This window comes from Polistes fuscatus, unplaced genomic scaffold, assembly GCF_010416935.1.
Source record: "Polistes fuscatus isolate 324 unplaced genomic scaffold, CU_Pfus_HIC Scaffold20, whole genome shotgun sequence".
Lineage (NCBI taxonomy): Eukaryota > Metazoa > Arthropoda > Insecta > Hymenoptera > Vespidae > Polistes > Polistes fuscatus.
This window is the reverse complement of record NW_025113097.1, coordinates 871162-893629: the sequence shown is the minus strand read 5'-3', so window position 1 is coordinate 893629 and position 22468 is coordinate 871162. Positions and strand designations below refer to the sequence as shown.

General features: G+C 34.7%; 2 protein-coding genes across 2 annotated transcripts in view; both read right to left on the bottom strand.

The window, feature by feature from the left end:
* LOC122517383 (cilia- and flagella-associated protein 298-like) overlaps positions 1 to 3881 on the bottom strand; it is a 53794-nt gene extending 49913 nt beyond the window's left edge. Inside the window, exons 1-5 of the mRNA XM_043635744.1 lie at positions 3733 to 3881; positions 2817 to 2966; positions 2497 to 2582; positions 2261 to 2431; positions 1815 to 2030 (exon numbers count right to left, since the gene is read on the bottom strand). Of these exons, the coding sequence (XP_043491679.1) occupies positions 1815 to 2030; positions 2261 to 2431; positions 2497 to 2582; positions 2817 to 2966; positions 3733 to 3871 (762 nt within the window). The 5' untranslated portion in view covers positions 3872 to 3881. The remainder of the gene's footprint in view (positions 1 to 1814; positions 2031 to 2260; positions 2432 to 2496; positions 2583 to 2816; positions 2967 to 3732) is intronic.
* A 2545-nt stretch (positions 3882 to 6426) lies between these two features.
* Positions 6427 to 22468, bottom strand: part of LOC122517413 — a 178158-nt gene continuing 162116 nt past the window's right edge. The window contains exons 11-16 of the mRNA XM_043635779.1: positions 8860 to 10588; positions 8448 to 8785; positions 8082 to 8233; positions 7654 to 7935; positions 7383 to 7562; positions 6427 to 7203 (exon numbers count right to left, since the gene is read on the bottom strand). Of these exons, the coding sequence (XP_043491714.1) occupies positions 7089 to 7203; positions 7383 to 7562; positions 7654 to 7935; positions 8082 to 8233; positions 8448 to 8785; positions 8860 to 10588 (2796 nt within the window). The 3' untranslated portion in view covers positions 6427 to 7088. The remainder of the gene's footprint in view (positions 7204 to 7382; positions 7563 to 7653; positions 7936 to 8081; positions 8234 to 8447; positions 8786 to 8859; positions 10589 to 22468) is intronic.

Sequence of the window (22468 nt, the reverse complement as noted above, 5' to 3'; positions counted from 1 at the left end):
TAATTTTACGAAGTAATGAGACGAAATTAATTGACGATGGGCAATCTAAAAGGGTAATTGCATAAAACACATAGGTATATATATATATATATATACTTACATTATATACCATATTACATATATGTAGACAGTGTGTTACGTATTATTATTTAATATAGTACCTGAATTGAAAGGTACCAGGGTTCGGAATATATTTTTGTTCATTTCATTTTATCCTATGCATCAAAAAAAAAAACTTATAAAATTTATAAAATAAGTTATCGAGTAGTATGATTGATTAATAATATACGAATAAAGACTAAAACTCGATGAGAGAAATGCTGACATACATACTTTTTAAATAATCAGCTGTATATAAAGAAAGTTCGTATGTTTTACGTAAAGATTCCTTAATGATTAAATTATAATTTTTCTTAAAAATATATTGTACATACTTAAACTTTAACACTTCACTTAAATATGAATGACTATGTAGACGATTATTTAATTCTAACAGTGAATAAGTAAGCTACTCGAGTGAGCCACTATAGTGGCCATCGACCTGGAAAAAATAATCGCAAAAGCCACTTTAGTGGCAGGCCCGCTAAGGGCGATATCGGTAATTGTAGTGCTCTACCTTTATCTTTTCGAGCGTCGGTAACTGCCACTGTCGGTAACTGCTACTGTCGGTAACTACCACTGTCGGTAATAGTCGACTTAAAAATTTTTTTACTCTACGCCGGTAATATTTTGTATTTAGGTTCCTGACGATCAATATTATAAAACTACAAACTCTCATTAAAAACGGTCGATGTTTTAAAATTTACCGACAGTGTCGGTAACTACTACTGTCGGTAATTGCCGACTTAAAAATTTTCTTACTCTACGCCGGTAATATTTGTATTTAGGTTCCTGACGGTCAGTATTATAAAACTACAAACTCTCATTAAAAACGGTCGATGTTTTAAAATTTACCGACAGTGTCGGTAACTACTACTGTCGGTAATTGCCGACTTAAAAATTTTCTTACTCTACGCCGGTAATATTTTGTATTTAGGTTCCTGACGGTCAGTATTATAAAACTACAAACTCTCATTAAAAACGGTCGATGTTTTAAAATTTACCGACAGTGTCGGTAACTACTACTGTCGGTAATTGCCGACTTAAAAATTTTTGTACTCTACGCCGGTAATATTTTGTATTTAGATTCCTGATGGTCAATATTATAAAAGTACAAACTCTCATTAAAAACGGTCGATGTTTTAAAAATAGGAAAATTACCGACAGTGGTAGTTACCGACAGTGGTAGTTACCGACAGTGGCAGTTACCGACGCTCGAAAAGATAAAGGTAGAGCACTACAATTACCGATATCGCCCTTAGCGGGCCTGCCACTATAGTGGCTTTTGCGATTATTTTTTCCAGGTCGATGGCCACTATAGTGGCTCACTCGAGTAGCTTACTTATTCACTGTTAGAATTAAATAATCGTCTACATAGTCATTCATATTTAAGTGAAGTGTTAAAGTTTAAGTATATATATATATGTACAATATATTTTTAAGAAAAATTATAACTTAATCATTAAGGAATCATTACGTAAAACATACAAACTTTCTTTATATATGGCTGATAATTTTAAAACATTTAGATAGTAAAGTATTGTTTTTATATACGGTAACTGTTTAATAACAGACTTCGCATTAACTTCTATTATATTTTATTATTATTATTTTCTTATGATTAAACAAATAGTGAAGAATACGAACCAATATATAAAAAAAAAAGTAAGATATAAAATATAAAAAATGCATATATATATAAATCAAGTACTTACCTTCATTTGTTCCTGTCGTTTGTAAGCGTGCATCATCAATAATTTTCTTTCGTCTTCGGACATCAAAGGTTCCCGTCCCGGCATCCCAGTTCCTCTTTTCTGCAATTTCACGATGACTTTGGTTTTCTCGTTCGAGCCTAAGAAATCCTTTAACTTCTTTCCTTGAATCATTTCTTTACCGGAGAACCATAACTGCGCGAAATTAATGTCCATTACCTGAGAACAAGGGGGAAAACATATTTATGAGAATTTATATTAATATATTTAAGAAAATATATCAAATAATTTTGTAATATAATTCATCTAAATAATTTGAATAACAAATTGAATAAACAAAAAGATAAAGTTTATTCGCAATAACGTAGATTACGAAGAAAAGAATGTAATTTATATCAAATAAAGATATAGAAATGATTGAAATAAAATCAATAATTTAATTAATTTACCTCTAAGGACGCTTGAGTCCCAGTAAGATTTTCAGTATTCTCAAATTCTTGACGTATCACGTCGTGAGGTGGTAAACCCATCGGATAAACTATAGTTACTGCTCCTCTAAGTATGTCTAGAGCATCTTGGACAATCTTTTGCGTTAGCAGTTTATCTTGTTGAACCAATTTCTACAAAATTCAAGGAATGTCAAGTTAAACGAACAAATCTAACTTGAAATAATCCATTAAAATACCTTTGATATCATGGTTCTGGCATCTTCCACGGTTTTTTTCAATACATCCTGCATCCTGTCGTTAGGTTGACGACCATTTCTACGACCTAAAAATAATAATAAATAAAAATCATTTAAATTTCAATATAAATCCACATACGACACATTTCTATTTTCTATTAAATTAATATTTAACGAAATTCTATTAGATCTCTTATGATATATATTTTTAGGAATAATAAAAATCAATATTAAAATAAATATTAAATAATAATATTAATTAATAATAAATATAAATAAATGATAAATATATTAAAATCAATATTAAAATAAACACGTACCAACGGGATCCTTGTTAAATGTCCATCCACCCATGGGCACACACTTTTCACCCCATTCATCTTTAAGCTTAAGTTCTGTCACTTGTTCATCCGTAAGCCCCATAATATTTGGTGGTAACATAGTACCGTGTTTTGCTAAATCCTCGATTTCTATAAATTCGTGTTACTTTTATCTCTCTCTCTCTCTCTCTTTTTTATTATCATATAGTAACATTTATTTAAAACAAATGAAATAAATGAAGCGACAAGAAGAATAAGAAGAAGAACATTTTAAACGAAGTTCACAATTATTAATCGTATAATACTTTAACTAATAATTATTATCTTCTGAGTAAGACGTGTAACTAATATCACGTGTAACCGAGAATGAATGGATTCATAAAATCGAAACTCGAGTTCTTATTACGTGCGGCTTATTACAAACAGCAGGTGAATCCCTCCGAGATAATCGTTAATGGATTTCTCGGGTTAATATTCCTACTGAGAGGAATATTACTTCGTGTGGATATTAGTTGTTAACTAACTTTACAATGCAACCTGTCGGTTAGAATCCCACCCCTAAAAAGTGTGATAAGAAAATTTCCCCGTAGGCTTTTTATCTTCTTCTTCTTCTTCTTCGAGAAATATATTTCTTCTTCTTTATTTTTTTTTTCTTTTTCTTCCATGGAAAAAAGAAAAACTTTTAAACGATATCATCGATCTTAAAACGTGAGAATGAATTACGTTATTACATTTCTTCTTCTCCTCCTCCCCCCACCCATCCCCCGAGCACTTTTGTTATAAAGTAACGTGTAATTTGTAAATGCACACAATGTTAATTAACATTCCTATCACGTTAAATGCGATTATATATTTTCTCTTCTTTTTTCCCTACTTTTATTTCGAATGATACTTTTTTTAGTTTAAAAATTATTACCATAACATATTCTCAAAATCTTCAATCGGCCATTGTAAATGATAGTTATTTCGTATAAGACATCATCCACCGGTGCATTGACATTAGTTTCGTAAAGAAACTGACTCTCGTCCCCCTTTTTCACGTGAAGTTTCACCATTCTTGTTCTAATTTTTGTTACAAATAAAATATATAATTCATATACGATAAATTTAATAGAAATATTTTTCTACGAAAATAAAAATTTGTTCGATCACTTACGTGTTTAAAAAGTTGAACGAATTTTGTTCAAAGAATTGTACGAACACTTTTCTTCCTTCCTTTCTTTCTTTCTTTCGTCAATTATGTTAATAAACTCTTTCTGTTTTTTTTTCTTTTCTTTTTTTTATTATAAATTCTTTCCTTACGGCAAAAACGTATCGAAATTAAATTCTAAACGTCAGACACGATTGCGAATAGTAATCAAAACGACGCGTGTTGTGAATGATTTTTAATACACGATTGCAGCGACAAACGTGTTACACCACACTGATTTCTATAGTAACCAGGGTAACATTGAACAAACTATCGTAATCAATGAAAGATTTTGTAATTTTCTTGGTAAATAATCTACGAATACTTATTAGGATAGACAAATATTTTGTACACAACTTTCATTTTCTTTATGCAGGATATGTGGTTTAGGTTTATAAAAAATAAACGAAGAAAGCGTGTATGTGTTCGTGTGTGGGTGTGTATGTGTGTTAAAAGTTTCAAACGAAATAGAAAACGTTGGTAACAAAAAGAATCGGCCATTTAATGAATATATAATTCCATTTCATTATCGTGTAATATACATATTTACATTCTAATGGAACACAGATTATAAGAATAAAGACGTTCACATGTAGTTTTACAATACACGATAAAATATGACGTTTTTATATTCTATCGCGTTTTCTTTTTTCAATATTTCTTCTCTCTCTCTCTCTCTCTCTCGCTCTCTTTTCTTTCCTTTCCTTTTTTTTTATCATTTTTCTTCATTTTCCTTCGGACACAACAAATAATTTTATTACGTATACATGCAACGATTCGTGTTACAAGAATTTTCTATAATATCGTGTATATTTTGGAAAATCTAACGATCTCTTTAATCAATATTATTTTTCTTCAATCCTTTTTTATTTTCTTTTCCGTTTCTTTTCAATATTAAATCGATAGCATCGGATACAGTTAATAATATAAAAATGAATTCTTCAAACAAATTTGTATCTGTGTTAATTTTATTTCTTCTTATTCTTCTTTTTTTTTTGTGTGTGTGATTGCAGAAACGATAAAACTTAATAATAATTATAATAATAATAATTATAATAATAATAATAATATTAATAATAATGATAATAATAAAAATTCTTTGAAATATCTTTGACACACGTCGATGTGAAAAAAAAAAAATAAAAAAAAAGATAAATCTTTTACATTTATCGAACGTATCTATTTAAACTAACGTTAAAGTGTGACTAGTATTATGTTAAAATAGATGGATTTATACTTGATTTTTTCTTATTTTCCTTTTTTCGATTATTATACCTGGGAATAAAATGCGTTACGCGCAGATTATTTAAATAATAGGCTCGAAACGAAGATGGTCCCTAAATTTTTCTTACAATATGCCATCGTTACAACCAACCCCATACGTTCGAAAAATATTTTTTTTCATTTACACGTACGCACGCACGCATGCACACACTGCTACGAATGCACACACCGCTAAGAATGCAGTTTTTATTTTTGTTTTTTATTTATTATTATTATTGTTGTTGTCGAGTTTCGTTTAATCGAGATTAACACTTTTTAAAACGAATAATATTTATATATAAATATATATTTGGACTAATTTTGGACATATTCAAACGAATAGTACCTTTTAAATGCCATCAAAACAACGATCATTCTAAAACGTTAATTATCAGAGATTTAAATACGATTGTTGTAACACACGGCTTTATTCTCTTCGTTAACGTAAAAAAAAAAGTATCCAATAAACGTCGTCCACGCGTTTGTTTAGAATAAATGTGCGTTTTTGTGTGTATATATATATTCGATAAAATATATCGCGAGTACCGAAATATTTCAATTTGATATAGAACTTTTGGTTAATGCTCTCTCTCTTGTCCATTATTTAATAATATAAATTAATTAATTATGCGCGAATATGCGTAACGAAAATACTCGAATGCACCTTTCTTAAATCAACAATACTTACACAACTATTCAAAATACGTACCACATAAATGTACATGTATACGATATTTATACATCCATTTATTTCTTTTTTTGCGCGCTTATTTTATTTATAGAATATAATTTTATTTTGTCTCGACGTGATATATATATATATATATATAACTATTAATATATATTTAAACGCGACATATGAGGGGAATATGATACAATAGAAAAATTAGCATTTGGTCCGGAAAATGAATAAAAAATATATCGTCAATTCTCGAATTACTTACAATCTATACACAATGAATACAATTTTAACGAATGACAATTTTCGATTAAATACGATAAATCGTCAGTCGAGATTATACACCATTTCAACAATTTATTTATTTATTGATTCATTTAAAGTACGTGTGATTATTATTTATGCACGTATCTTCTTTTCTCTCTTTTTACTACACGGTGTACACAAAAATATTCATTTCTTTTTTTTTTTTTTATTAATTTCTCTAAACGATCAAACATCAAACGACGAATGCATTTGAATCGTCACACGATTGGCTCTAATAAATATCGCCACTTACACAAACGACATCATTATTTTCATCCGAAAATATACTATGAGAATTTCATCGATCGTTCTTTTCTATTCTTTTTTTTTTCTTTTTTTTCTTTTTCTATATTTTTTCCCTTTCTTTCATACCGATTAGACGGACACATAGAATTTGTAAAATCTCGTTTGAACGAGTTCTGTTCTAACATCCATCTAATTAATTCTAATAAAGATATGCTTCAATAAAACGTTTTCATTAATATCGTTTGATTAATTGGCAACGTCGATGTTTTCATCCTAACATTTTTCTTCAATGTTCTACTTCATTTTGTTGTTTTGTTTTGTTTACCTAAAAAATATATTCTGACACCATTTCAACGATATTACGAGGACGTAAAAACAATGTTACATCGGATCGGCGAGTATTATATTAACTCTGACAACGTTTATATCTCCAAATAATAATAATAATAAGATCATGAATCAATCAGTTTTCGTCTATGGTTAATTTCGTAATATTATTAGATCGTCGTGAATCCTTTATGGTTTTGCCGGTTTCTTGATAATACGGATAAGCACCGTGCAGCGTTGCACACTGCACGGTATACTCGTCTCAAACTTTGGTTTCTGGCCCATCGGTAGTATGCTTGAATGAATTGCGAATTTTACTTAGATGAAGTGCTGCGATATGTCCGTAACTTTTATTGTACCAATCGGGTGTTCGTCCTCTGTTCAATTGAAATAAAACGAACGATTAATTAGAATTAAGAAGGTAGAGAAAATATAAATATAAAATATAAAAATATAAATATAATAAAAATATATATATAAATAAAAATAAAAATATATAATATAATAAAATATATATATACCCCATGAAAATAAATGAAAACATTGTCATACTTACTTTGTATCGACCCTAGACAAATGCATGATACGTGATTTTCCACTACCGCATGGTTCAATAAGATAACGCGATGCCAAAACGATTCCGCGAGTTCCACCAGGCATAACCGGAGCATCTGGATGTTCAACCGATGTTTCAACGATGACACACGCACCCTTAGGAAGATCGTTCCGCCAGGATCTATAATTCAACAATTTGTTAATTATAAATATTTTCTATTATTTTCATTTCATTTGATATCGAATAATTGTTCTTAAACGTTTCTCAATACCTTAATATACAGTAATCCCGTGCAGGAAGAGGACTCATATTCCCAATTGCATATTGAAAAACTTCAACATTTTTATCCAACTCGGTGACCAATCTATATTTGAGAAGTTGCTGATCCCAAATGTGTCTTTCTCTAAGAACACGATGTAAAAGTTCATTAGGTGGTGCTTCGACTTCGGTAGAAACTCGCCAAAGTCGCAAAGGATGACCATCGCCAACTTTTTTGTAAGCCATATCGACGCTACTATCGGCGGGATTGTTAACGCTCACCCATCCACGACTTCTGCAATAAAAAAAAATACATAATTAAGTATTAAAATTCATTGAATTCTATATTTTCCAAAATGATAATTAAATAATGAAATGAAATGAATATAATGATGGTTATATCTCGTTTTAAAGTGAAACTATTACAAGGTTGTCACTCACTTCTCGCATGCTTCTTTCAACAACGCAGTCGTGCAGGCTTTCAGATATCCCCTCCAGTCTTGATTGAGCTCCGAACCGAGTTCATCGAGGGCGACTGGAACGCTCTCTTCCATGTAATTGAAGTGACACTGTGTCAGCATATCCGATGAGACCTGAGAGCAACCAAGTATATAACATATAAGTATTGTATATACTTGTATATGAAGGATTATATATATATATATACATTGGAGGCATACACGATTCGTGAGAACGTGTTTGCATCTCGGATTCGACCATCACGATCGGGATCGATGGTTCGAACGACGAATGACACGCTCCACCAACGAGCGTAACGTTTTCAAGCCTGGCGAGCTTCTCTCTTACCATGAATAATTCACGATGCCTGTTGACCAGATACAGAAGACAGTCGTGCGCTGCTTTGTTTTCCGACAATTCTCGGGGATCGGGACTGCCCACGGTCTTTCTCCTACGTGGGGATACACTGCTCGGCCTGTTGGTCACGTTTGTGTTGCTGTGGTTGAAGTGGAACAGGCTCGGTGCCAGGCACACGGCCAGATTCGAGGCTGTCATTTGATTGTAGACCGAGTTACTTGCGACATGATTCAAGAAGTCGAGCAACGCTTCCAAAGCTTCCCGGTGTTCGTCCGGCAAAAGAAGGAGAACGCATTGAACTGCGTCCGGTCGTAACTCCAACGGAACATCTACGAATCGAATTCGAACGATTATTCTACGTTTAACGTGATCAAAGATAAAATAAAAATAAATGCAATCTTACGTTGAAAGATAGCGATGAACGTTTCGGAGAGTTTGTTCGTCAACAAGGCTTCGGGTAATTCCCTAAAGTATTGCTTCACCAGATCTGCCACATCGAAAGCTTGTTGACCGTCGAAATTGATGCTATCGCCTTGGGTTTCCGTCATGACTTTCAACTTTTGTATTCTCGACCTGACACCGCTCTTTCTGAATAACCCAACTTGATCTAAAGCATTAGTTCTGATCCATCTTAGAGCGTTTTGTATGCTTTTTGGTAGAGCCTGACCAGTTCTCTGGAGAGACAGAAGAAGAGGTACGCCAAATACAGTTTTATCCTTGTAATCCGGGGTCTTAATTTTTCTGATGAACTTTGGCAACTCCCAATTCCATCCAGTACGATGAGTCGGACAATAACGTTCCATGCAAGCTGTCAGTTTGAGTAATGCTAATTTTCTAAGGACCAATAGTTGCCCGCAGGACATCGAAGCCATAGCTCGAGAACAAAGAGGATCGAGTGGTTCCGGATATAGGGAGCCCCTTTGAAAGCTATGCCACCTTACGACCGTGACCTTGTGCCTCGGGGAATCTTCCTCCTGATCGGAGTCTCTGCTCGCTACGGTGGAACTGCTTTCCTGACTAGCCCCCAACTCGGAACTTCTCGAGCGCGATTTGTCCCTGTAAACGGTTACATCCTTCGACAAAGGTTTTTCATCCCTGTGGGAATCGTCACGACGCCTGAAACTCTTCTGCATCTTATCCTCTCGCTTCAACGCGGATACCTTGTCTTCCTTGAACCTTTCCTGACCCTGGCTCAACTTATCGCGGAACCTTTGCGACTCCTTGCCAAGATTGAGGCTTCCACCGCGCGTGTTGATAGGCGTATTCTTCGGCGAACATTCCTTCGGGGTCTGAGGATGAGCAGCAACGTATTCCAATACTTTCGCATGATTGCTATTGGCGTCTCTAAAGTATCTCTGCCTCCAGCTGGTCGGCTGACACTCGGAGTCGCTCAATGCACCTTGATCGTCTCTACCACGATGGAGCAATCTACGTGCTCGATTCATCTTCGTACGCGTCGGCGTAGGCGTCGGACCACCTCCTTGCGAACCATCCGAGCAGTAACTCGAAGAATCATCACCGAACGGACTGCTCGTTGCATTCGCCAGAAGGGAAGGTGGTAAATGATAAGGTGAAGGTGGCAAGGTCACCGGCGAGCCGGGAACGTGGACTGGCGAGGAACTCGATATGTTGTGATCGTTAAAAGTGATCGGTGCCGGTCCAGTTGGTGACACGTCAACGCAATTCAACTCTTTCATCTTCTGCTGCATCGACATCACGTCGAGTACTTGCGGACCGCTTATCACAACACCGTCACGATTCTGACGCTTGCGTCGACGGGACTTCAGCGACTCGACCCTCCTCAGTATGGCCTTCGCTCCGTCCCGGAGCCTCTCGGAGCCGGTCCTGCGAAATCTCGGACTGATCTCCTCCGGCAGCGTACCCGGTGGCAGGCTACCGTATTTCAAGTTCTCCAACATCGTATCTTCGGCCTCCTCGGCCTCCAATCGATCCTGGAGAGAATCCTCCTCCGATTGCAACGTCTGCTGCTGTCCGGCTATCGCTTGCAACCTTTCAACGTTTCCTTGAGTGACGTCACCAACCCGAGACCATCGTCTCGTCTTCTTCTCGAATGTCCAATTCTCGCTCAAGGCGCATTGCGTATCCTCGTCTGAATCCTCCCCGCCACCACCCTGTTAACATAAAAAAACAACAACATTAGAGTAGAATCAATCTTTTCGTTCGAACTATTCGAAATACATTATCGTATTTTCTATTTCAAATATATTACAAAGAACTTTTATATGAAACACCCACGAATGATTCCCAACTTCTTTTGAATTCATTTATTAAATATCATCGAGCCTTCAACCACCCCCCACACCTCCCGAACGAACGTCCTTCGATCGGTACGATCTCCTCCTCAACTTTTATCTACACATCCATTTAAGGACTTTTATTAATGAGCCGTTAATAAACGACTGCTCGGTTTTATATTATTTATGACATCACGGTAGTTTCTTTCGGTCGCATTCCTGATTTCCTTCGGACCGGCCTCCGGTAATTATCTGGCCGCGGGGCGCTTCCGAGCAACCGAGGTTCTCGCTTCGGCTCGATTCGTCTTCCTGATTACTCGATTTATCGTTACTCCCGCTTGCTTCTTCTTGCACCATCGACGGAAACTAACGACATAACGAGCCGTCATTGACCTCTTAAAGAATATCTTCCAGAGAAAGACAAAAAAGAGAGAGAGAGAGAGGGATGACCTTTCTTTAGAAACTACTATCCCTTAAATGTGCCCATAATTATGAAAGTGGTCCAAGTCAAAATTTAAAAAAGAAAAATACATTTATCAATTATTTCATACCACACATATTATTTTCAACTAAATTAATTCAATGTAATTTTCACGATAATGTTAAAAATGTATAATGTTTGTTATATAAAATTCATTTAGTGTTCAAATGTAATCCTAATATTTTGAAACAAGAGGTATATGAATTAGACTACTTTCATAATTATCTCAGGCTGTCTCTTATTCTAAACTGCAACTACCAATGCACCTTCTTTCGTTAAAAAACACGACACCTTTGTCTAGTACATTCAAAATGGAAAATCATTTTTAAAATGATTTCAAATCTAAATTAAATTAGAATAATATAACCCTTCCCTCTTTCTAACTCGGTGATTTTCAAAATGAACGGATTTATATTTCTTTTTCTTTCCTTTTTTTTTTTTACTGGATACACGTCAGCTGTACGGATGCAAGAGAAAACTACTCCCCCTCCCCCTGCTCATTCGATTACGCGTCAGAGGAGGTAATCGAAGTCCACGAATGTGGGCCACGATGGGTAAAAATAATCGTTGTTGCAGAAACGGGATATCGGCTTGGGCAAGCAACTCTTGCTTGCCACCCTCGTGTTGTTCATTCGTTCATTCGTACGTTTGTTCGTTCGTTCACTCGTCGAAAATAACTTTTGTGAAACTTTCAATGCGTTTCTCATACGTGGAGGAAGGAAAGGGGGAACAGGGGGAATGGAGGAGGGGGGATGCTGTCATCGAAAGCATTTCGATGCTCTTCATGAGTATCCCCTATTCTGTCAAATCTTTCTCTCTCTTGCGGAACTGTCGAAACTTTGTACGTGTTACGAAAATAAAGTCTTCTGATATTTCATGATATATATCTATCCATCTAAAATTATAATAATTCTACGTATATACGTTTGCTTTGATATAACATATTGTTTGCTTTATAATATAATTAATACAATATTATATTTAATACAATATTATAATATAATAATTAATATAATAATATAATATAATAATTAATACAATATTATATTTACAATTGATTTTATCAAACCAATTCAATTGAAATAATCATATTTATCAAAACGTTAAATAACGTTTAGATTATGGTTACACCATTCCTCTCAAAGTTTCTTTAATAATGACGAAAATAATTCTATTTAAAAAATGAAACTTCCGATATTTATATTTTAAACAATTTTATAGAAAATATTTACCTATACCACTGATATATAACTTGGTTTTAGTAGTCATAATATCATTCCTTCGTAGTACGTATTCGATTACGTTCACAAAACGTATTCCCTGTCCTTATTTCCGTTCGAGTGCATTTTAAAACGGTCAACGATTCTTACACGCGAGTTATTTCCGCAACGGTAGGAACCGTTCAACGAGCCGTATCACCCCTCATGTAGATACATAATATACATATACGTGTATATAAATGTATGTGCGTGCATACAAACATACGTTGCAACAACGTCACTTCCGTTTAGATACGAACCTTCCTTTCCTATCCTCATTATTTCAAAAGTAATGGTGTCATATGCAACGATTGCAATGTTTCTTTCTTTCTTAAAACCTTTCGAGTGTGATGTGAGCGCATATATGCGCCCAACGAAAGCAATTCGCGTGGATTAAGGACGCTTATCAATTTTTTTTTTATCTTTTTTAGTTTGAAGATTCTTTTCTTTTCTTTTTATTTTCATTTGAAATCTCCCGGTGATTGCAATCGTTAGACGAAAAAGCAAACGAAAGAACGAACTAACAAAAATAGAAAGAAAGAAAGAGAAAGCGAGAGAGAAATAGAGAGAGAGAGAGAGAGAAACCAAATTTAGAAACGTTAGCAGCTCGTACGATGACCCAGATTAACTTAGCGGTTCATTAAAAAGATCTAACCGTCAAATTAGTTGCGACAAACCCACCTCCTAGCCACCCCCTCACCCCCACTGACTGACTGAGTTACAATTTTATGCTTTTCATTTCTTTCGTTCTAACATAAACCGAAATTTCGGTCCGGTGGTACTGCAATTGGTGTGTGTGTGCGCGTGCGGGGGTGAAAGAGAAATAGGGGGAAAGGGAGAGAAGGGGGAGGGAGGAGAGGGAGGAGGTGGACCAACGGATCGTTCCGCTTTACCGTCTCGCAAGGAGGATATTTTTGTTCCGGGAAAAATCTTTTTTTTCTTCTTCTTCTTCTTCTTCTTTTTCTTCTTCTCATGTGTAAGCTTTCGTCCCTTTCATCTCGTAAAGAGAAAGAGAGAAAAAATGAAATAAAGAACGTGGTTTGTCCGTCGCGAATTAATAATGGATGTACTCCTCTCGAAGAGTTCACAAAAGCAAGTCGTCGTAGTCCGAGTCTTGAAGAAGCGTGAATGCGATAATGTTTCGTGATAAGGGATCATTTTTCGTTTGCCGAAAGGAAAACATGATGGACACGTGTACATACATCTTACAGATAATATTTAATACTTATTTTTTTTTATGGTATTTTTATATTTGGGGAATATATAATTCTTATGAACGATGAAAGATATTTTTTAATCCAAGTTTCGAACCCTGTTTTTCGTATAATATAAGTATATTTCAATTTTTTAATGCAAACTTATTGCGCGTGTAAAGTTGTTTAAAGAAAAGAAAAAGAAGGAAGGAAGGAAGGAAATAAAAAGAACAAAATATAATTACAAGGAAACACCGTTTTCATAACTTTGTTAAAAGTTATTAAGAAAATCGTTAAGAGGTGTTGAGAATTATATAACCAATTAATAATACAGGCTGATTTATGAGCAAAAAGAAACAAAAAAAGAAGAAGAAAACAGTAATAATAAAATCTAACGAATATTGTGTTCGAGAATATCTGATCTTACGATCGAATCTCGAGCTTGAAATTCTCGTATTCGAAAGTCGTAGTATTTTTCTTTGCAATACGAACGTACGAAAGGAAAGAACGAACGAACGAACGAACGAACAGAAAACACGCTTGGTCATCTAGCAAAAGAAGCGTACGAGAGATCGGCATTCCGTGCATTCTCTCAGCACCAACTCTCCGAGAAGACCAACCTTCTGTTCGAGATCAGGGATTTCTTCATTCGCGTGATCGTGAATTCCGTAACGAGAAACTTACGTTTACTCGTCGACGATATTTTCATTGATTTTATTTGATTTTCATTGATTTTATTTACCGACACGAGCAGCAGCCCTGTGCCCTGTGTTGATAATCTTACGTTGATTCGTTCGCAAAACCAAAAAAGGAAATACACACCGAATGATATATTTTCGTTTTATTTGGTAAGAATTATTTGGACATCTGGACCAGTTTTTCTTTCAACGAGAATCGAGAAGGAGGATCGAGCGATCGAGGATCTAACCGAAGAAGATCCAACGATCATCATCTCGAGCCGACAAGTCGTCTGGTAGAATCGTCGTCCTGGCTGGGCCAGGTTTCACGAGACGACGCCAAGCTGTCTGCTGTGTGTTGCTGTTACTCTGTCGGCCTTCTCTTTTCTCTCTCTTCCTCTCCCTCTCCCCCCTTTCTCACTCTCTTTTTCTCTCTTTCTCTTTCTTTCTTATTCCACGTCCAATCTTTCCATCTCTTTCTCCTCAACGGTCGAGTTCTCTCGTTGAGAGAAATCATCGGGCCTTATATATCGTGACACATACACACACACACACGCACATACACACGCGTATACAAATACATATATGCATGAGTATACTGTGCGTACTCGCCTTCTCTCGCCATGCATGGAAAATTCAGTTTTCTAACGGGGCCTTACGACTTTACCCAACGCATTACTTCTTTTTCACTCATACATACATGAGATGATATACACACAGATACAAAGTAAACTCACGCGCAAAGCTTTCATGAGTTTCTTTTCGAGAGATATCTTTATAAATTTACATACACGCATATATTTGAGTTAGGAGCAAATTACTAATAGAGAGAATTCTCTTTAACTCGCTTAACTCGAGCATAGGCGTTTAATTAAATACGTTCACTAGCATTCACCATGATTATCTGATTCGCGTGAAATTCGACTATCAACGAGATACATAAAACCCATTTCTAATAATCATTTACCATTCGATATTTTAACGTTTTTTCAACGCGTAAGATTAAATAGAAAAGAAAAAAAGAAGAAAAAGAATATATAGAAAAGAAAAGAGAAAAAGAAATCTAGAACTTGAACTTTTTAATAATAATTTTACCTATCCTACAGGACACGGTAAAACTAGAAAGAAAGAAAGAGAGAGAGAGAAAAAACAACAAAGAAAAAGAAAAAGATCAAAAGATACCGCTTGAGTTAGTCGGGAACGTGTTAATTAACGATGAAGCCGCGTTTTAACTATGAACAAGAAAAATAATCATCTGGTTTACCAAGTTCCTAGTAAATGAATTCCTAATATATATATATTAAAACATATTGGTTAGGTTAAAAACGTCATATTCTAACAGGCGTTGGCGTTACTTTAGCCTTTTATCGAATGAGAGAGGAGGATACTTCGAGGAACGGATTTTGTATTGGATATTAAACGGTGAAACGATCAAACGGTTCTTGCGACCAACTTGATTTAAAGTAAAACGGCGTATCGCGGTCTTCATCTTGGTGTGACTTACGCTAATTGGCTTCTGAGCGATCCGATGGAAATTTATGGTAATACGGCAGCTCGCCCGCGAGCTATAATACTACTACTACTACTATACTAACTATACCACTCCTCGCAATTGCAATGAGTAGTATAACGCGGTCTCCTGTCCACTGAGTTACCCTACAGAAAAGATACCGAACAAAATAAAACATCACGATGGTGCTACGATGACGAGCTGCTCCTCCTTTGAGCTGCTTACCGTTTGCATCCTTTGTATTTTTTTTTTTTCTTTTTATTATAGGTACTTGTCTAGTCGACGCAAAATGAACCACCATCCTTCTTAACTATCGCGAGCTTCGTTTCTTCGAAAATTCATGTTTTTTATTATGTATGAATGTATAGCAAAACTAATATCATTTATATGCAATAAGAATTTTCAATTCACCTAACAGTAGTACGATAAATTAAGAAGAAGTAAGTAAGAAATATAAATATTTCCTAATAAAATTGTGTAGACATAGAGTGTTGTGTGTTGAAAATTTAAATAAATAAAATATAAGTGAAATAAATGATTATGTATTTTACGGATGATCGTTAAGTAGAAAATAATTAGAAGAAGTACCGGTAAAATTGATTAAAATAAATTTCCTTTCACCTTCCGTGTGTCGATTTCACGTCAAAAGAATCACGAATTGAAGACGAAACACCGAGAGAAAACAAAATAAAAGAGACCGGTAGTAATAAAGAAAAAAATAATCAGAGTGTGTGTGTGTGTGAGAGAGAGAGGACGTTCTTCTGCTTCTCTTTTATCGGTGGTGGTGCGTGTTCGCAGGTTGACAGGCGCAACGACAACCGGCATTCCTTCGTCGATCGAACAAACCGGTCCCCATAAATTCGCGCGAACGAATGAACGAACGAACGAACGAACGAACACAAGTGCCCCGTTTCAACCGTTTCTCTACCGTGTGTGGTTACCGGTATCAGCCACCATACCTTCTCTCCTAGTTACCTTTGCCGGTAATCTTGCCGATTATTTTTCTTCCCGTAAACATTTATACGATTGTTATGTTCTGTTATATCAATAAGATTCTCGAGAAACAATTGAATCGATCAAATCGTCCACTAAAACAAAGATAAATCAAAGACTCACTTTTTCGTTCGTTCTTAAACTAATTTTATAAATGTATATTTTTTCTTATATAAAATGAAAAATATTTATTCGACAAATTGTAACGAATATTATATTATTTAAAGATGACAAATCAATTCTATGAATTCTACTCGTTTTTTCTTTTATAAAGTCTAAAAATAACAAATCATATGAGAAATGTTTGCAAAGACACAACTCTCCTTTCGAACTATTGATTTTGATGCAAATTGATCGAATAAATAAATAAAATACGAAATCTTATAGAACACTATCGACGACGAATTTATAATCGAATATAAAATCATCGATGAATCGTTGTAAAATTGTTGGAAAAATAAAAATAAAATAAAATAAAACGAAAAAGAAAAAACCAAGTGGGTGATTTCAATGCCAGGAGGTCAAAGTGGAACGTTCGGTCGGGTTACGAAGAAAAATGACTCTCGGAATGGGGAAAAAAGAAAAAAAGAATCAAAAGATAGTCTATCTCTCTCTCTCTCTTTCCGTGGCAACTTTCACACACACACACACACATACTTGAATGTTCAGTCACCGCTAACGTGCAAGTATGTATATATATGGAAAAGGTTGGTGTTCTACTCTCTTTGCCACGGTAAGATGCGCGTCGTCCCGCAGGTGTAACGCATGCAGACCGCCATGCAGTCTGCCACCGTCTTCCCTCCCTTCCCCCCTATTCCTTCGTTCCTTCGTTCATTCCTTCCTTCCTTCCTTTCTTTCTTTCTTCCGTTCCGTTCCTTCCATCATTCGTTCGTACTCTTTCACTCGTTTGCTTGCATTTACGAACCAGTTTCTAAAACTTTTACGCATCGATGGTATCGAGGTTCCGCTGTCTTGCTACCTGTAATTACGCGTGCCACCTTCCTCCCCCCTATCACCTCCCTACCACTCCCACCACCCACTTCCCTTCTATCTACTCTTTTCGAAAGCACTGTATATGTATTTATGTATATGTACAACTAGGTATATATGTAATATGTGTGTGTATGAGTAAATGTATGTATTATGGTAGTGTTAGTAAGTACGTTTCCTGAAGTAATGGAATGAAAGAAGATGTTCGAAGAAATGAGGGTAAACAACAGTGAAAAAGAGAGAGAAAGAAAGAGAGAAAGGAATAAAGCCGGATTTTATAAACAACTGTCGAGGCTTACTCGTTCAACTGGTAATTAACAACCGTTCATCAATTAATAAACTGGTATCCGTGAAATTCTACGTTTCGTACCTCTCTCTTTTTCCTTTTTCTTTTTTTTTCTTTCGTTGAGTGAACACGTTGCGTATACGAAGGAAGGATATAAGTATGTATTAAGTATTGTTTGTCGATCATTAAAAATGGATATTATTTAATGAGACAACATTTGTCAGAATGATAAATGAATATCGAATTATATCGATTAAAACAATGAATTATCTAGCTAGAAAATGTGCAATGTCTCTTTGAAAGTACCAACGTTTAAGAAATAATATATTACCTGGTGAGTATAGTTGTACGCAAAGTAGTAAGCGTGTCGATGATTTATAAACGATCGTTTACCTATAAACGTGGTGTAAGTAACAATGACTTCGGTTTCTCTGATGCAATCATTGATAAATAATTAATGATTAAGCTACGTTCCTTCGTAATATCTACGAATAGAAATACTTGATATATATGTAGGATTCGTGAAAAAACTGGGCGCCGTTGGGCTGACTGGAGGACCGGGATTCGAACCCGGATCTTCCGCTTTCCGGGCGACTGTTTTTTAACCATTGAGCTATCCAGGATCCACCGTCCAATCTACTCACGAATGCTTATTTAAGTGTTTGGCTTGGAGGCACTCGCATCCCACATATATGTATATACTTTTATAAATTATTAATGTAATATTTTTTATGAATATATTATTAATTTTATTTTTATAAATATATAATTTTATAAATTTTGTATTTTATATATAATATTATATATATAGAATAATATATTTAAATAATATTAATAATTTATATTAATATAATATTACTATATATAGGAAAAGGTTTGTAATTAGGAGGGTGTAGTATCCATGAAAAAATTCGAATTAATACTATGACCGAAGCATTATTTCTCTTTCTCTTTATCTTTATATTTAAAAAGGTCTAAGGTGAAAGCACTCAAATTTAATGGAGACATCCTACTACCCATCGCGAAACAATATTTTCCCTACGCCGATAAAAGCTTCCCGTGAAGCCATAACGTTGGTACACGAGCTATATGCAATTATTGTTGCGGTATTGGTTAGTACCATGACCATGACGATGATGACTATGACTATGACGATGACGAGAGGCGATTCAATTTTCTGTCGGCTCAAAACACGAAAGTTTTCTTCTTGTCACGTTAACGAGCTTTCTCTGTTGAAAACAAATTAATTTCCTGTGTTGCTGCAACGAATTTACTTATTTTATTTACTCGATTAATATACGAGTCTCCCCCCCCCCTTTTCTCTCTCTCTCTGTCACTTTTTTTATTTATTAATTAATTCATTTATTTACGAGATATTCTACAAACATTCTATACATTGAAAATTTTCATTAAAATAATATAATCCAGTCTTACACGCGCGTAAAATTTGTGTCGATATTTAAAACGAAATTACGTACGATTTAATTCGCGCGTATTCGTCCCGTGAAAAGATAATATTTAATTAATTATACAAACAGTATATTTAGGAACGTTACGGTTCTTCGTTTTTTTTTTTTTTTCAAACTAATCGATAATAATTAATACTACGTAACTATTCACACCGATCGATTTGGAAAGTGAACATTTTTCTTTGTATCTTTTTTTTTTGCGATTGTAAATTGAATATAATTTAAGAAGAAATTTGTGGTAAATGATGATCGAATGGATAATTCAATGGGTGAATATTACGAAAAAAGAAAGGATCGGTGAGGTTTTGGTGAAAGTCGTCTCGTTGATAGATAACTATCATAATTAATATACTTAAGTATACATGTACATATACATATCTCTAATTATATAAATTAATATATTAGCACACACACATACACATCGATTGATTTCTGTTCGAACTGAAACTACGCGTGAAGATTCGAAAAAAATATATATAATTTTTGGTTTTTTGTTCTCGACCTTGGTGACGACGCCAAGTGGAAAGCGCACAAACCGACGTGGTTGTGTGCTCGTCGATGAGTGAAAGCGAACGATCATCACACGACGATCATACAACCTCGGAATCGTTATGATTTCCTATCGAAATCGAATGGAATTGCGAAAACCGTGTTACCTTGCCTACGTGAAAAAGAAAACGAAAAAAAAGAAGACACTTTCGTAAAACGATTTTGCAAAAAAATAGTATCAGAAGAATGATAAACAAGTTCATTGCGAAATATTGAATAAAATTGTGTGTCAATTTTCCCATTTTACACGTGTGTGTTTTATCGTTCAATTAAAAACCCTATACACCACGAGTATGATACTTTTCTCACCAACAAATCAATCTTATTTTACGAATAATCTAAATTAATTAATAAAACACAGTATGATTAATAATAAACACTTATTTCAAAATTACCTGAGCACTTGGAACAACTTGTTAAGCTAATTATCATTAGATCACGATTTATCAACGATTATATACATTCAAATCGTACTGCATGATAAAAATAAAAATATACAGAGAAGAAAAATGATTAATACCATTAATATTATTATCCTATTACTCAAACTGATAATAATATAAAACAAAATGTATGACATAAATGTAGAATAACAATAATAAGAATTAAAAGGATAACCAAGAGAAAGAGAAAAAAGAAAAAGAAAAAGAAAAAGAGGGATAGTGAAGCCACGCCGATTTTCCACCGACGTAAATCCGATTATACTTGAGCAAGCGTATCGCATAAAACCCTTTAGCATACCGATCGAGTATGGTTGCTTCGTAACGGCTGCTAGTATACGTTCCGCAATAAATTTATGTCGCCAAATAAGTAATTTGTTCCATAAGCGAATGCTTTCTCTCGCTTCTAGGAACTTTAGAGAAATATTCCCGGCATTTCTTACGATCATTGCTTAGAGACAGAATAAGAAGATACATTTTCTCATATATATATATATATATTAAACAGTCTTTTCTATGTTAGATATTTGTTGGTAACGTATATACGTCGCGTACAAATGCACATTCGCTTCCGGTGAGAGCTTGCAGCTGCGTTCATTCTCTCTCTCTCTATCCTATCTATCTTTCTTTTTCTCTCTCTTTGAGTACAGGAGCTCGTGCGTTTAAAGGCATCACGCATTTCGATTCGTTTATGGGAATGAAAGTCGGAGGATCTATCGAACGTAAGTATACTTCGCGTCCACTTTGCTTTTTTTTTCTTTTTTTTTTTCTTTCTTTTTCGTGTTTCCTTCTCTCAAAGAGAGAACACGTCGATTCGTTGTACTCCGAGAGAAACAGAAAGAAAGAGAGAGAGAGAAATCGTAAAACGGATGTCGGGATTACGCACGGTACTTTGATACCAACGATTGGTAAGTGCCATTATTTTGCAACGTCACGAGGAAGATATCGAGATCGATAGGATCGATAGACACACGCCAAGTTAAAGAATGAAAGGAAAGGAAAGGAAAGGAAAGAGAAAGAAATTCTCTCGTTGGAATGAAATGAGAATTAAAAAGAATAATAATAATAATAATAATAATAATAATAATGATAATTTCAATCGATTTTTTTCCTTTAAACCCTTTTGTCCGATCGTGAATAACGTTAAATATCGCGATATCTTTCCAATTGATACCTAATTGAATCGAATCAATGGTAAAAGCGTCTCACTACGCCACGAATAAAATGATATCGATCTATTAGATCGAATTATTATTCGTTAATAATATTTCCGCGTGTAATTTAAACGTATACGTGTATTACGAGTATATGTTAGAATCAATTAGAAACGAAACGATTGCATACAGGTCACGCGACAAATATTCTCCAAGAGCGTTTTAATTATTATTCCAACGAGTTGTTCGTTAGGTTCTAACACCATAAAAATAAAAGAAAAAAAAAAAAGAAATAAGAAAAAACGAAGGAGGTATAAGAATAGCGCAGAGACGAGAAGGTAAGTGTGTGTTTCACCTTACGCATTACAATGACCATATTCTGCAAAACGTGTCATAGAAAGGAACGTTTTCCTCCTCCTCCTCCTCCTCCTTTTCCTCTTCCTCCTCCTCCTCTTCTTCTAATCTTCTAACGCATGCCAATAATAATTCCACCTACCCCCTACTTCCCCCCCTTTTGCACAGTTTTTTCTTCTGCTACTTTTTTTTTAATTTCTTCTTTTTTTTCATTCGAATAAACGAGTTTAAGAAAGAACGCCATAATAATATTCTAACATAAGCGGGGATATTTTCTTTAATAAATATGAATGTCGATAACGAAGACTAATAAAGAAGAGGATTTTTTTTTCTTTGCGAATGACAATGACAAGGAAACTCGAGGACGGAATACACGAGTGCAGGATTACATTTTACTAGCTA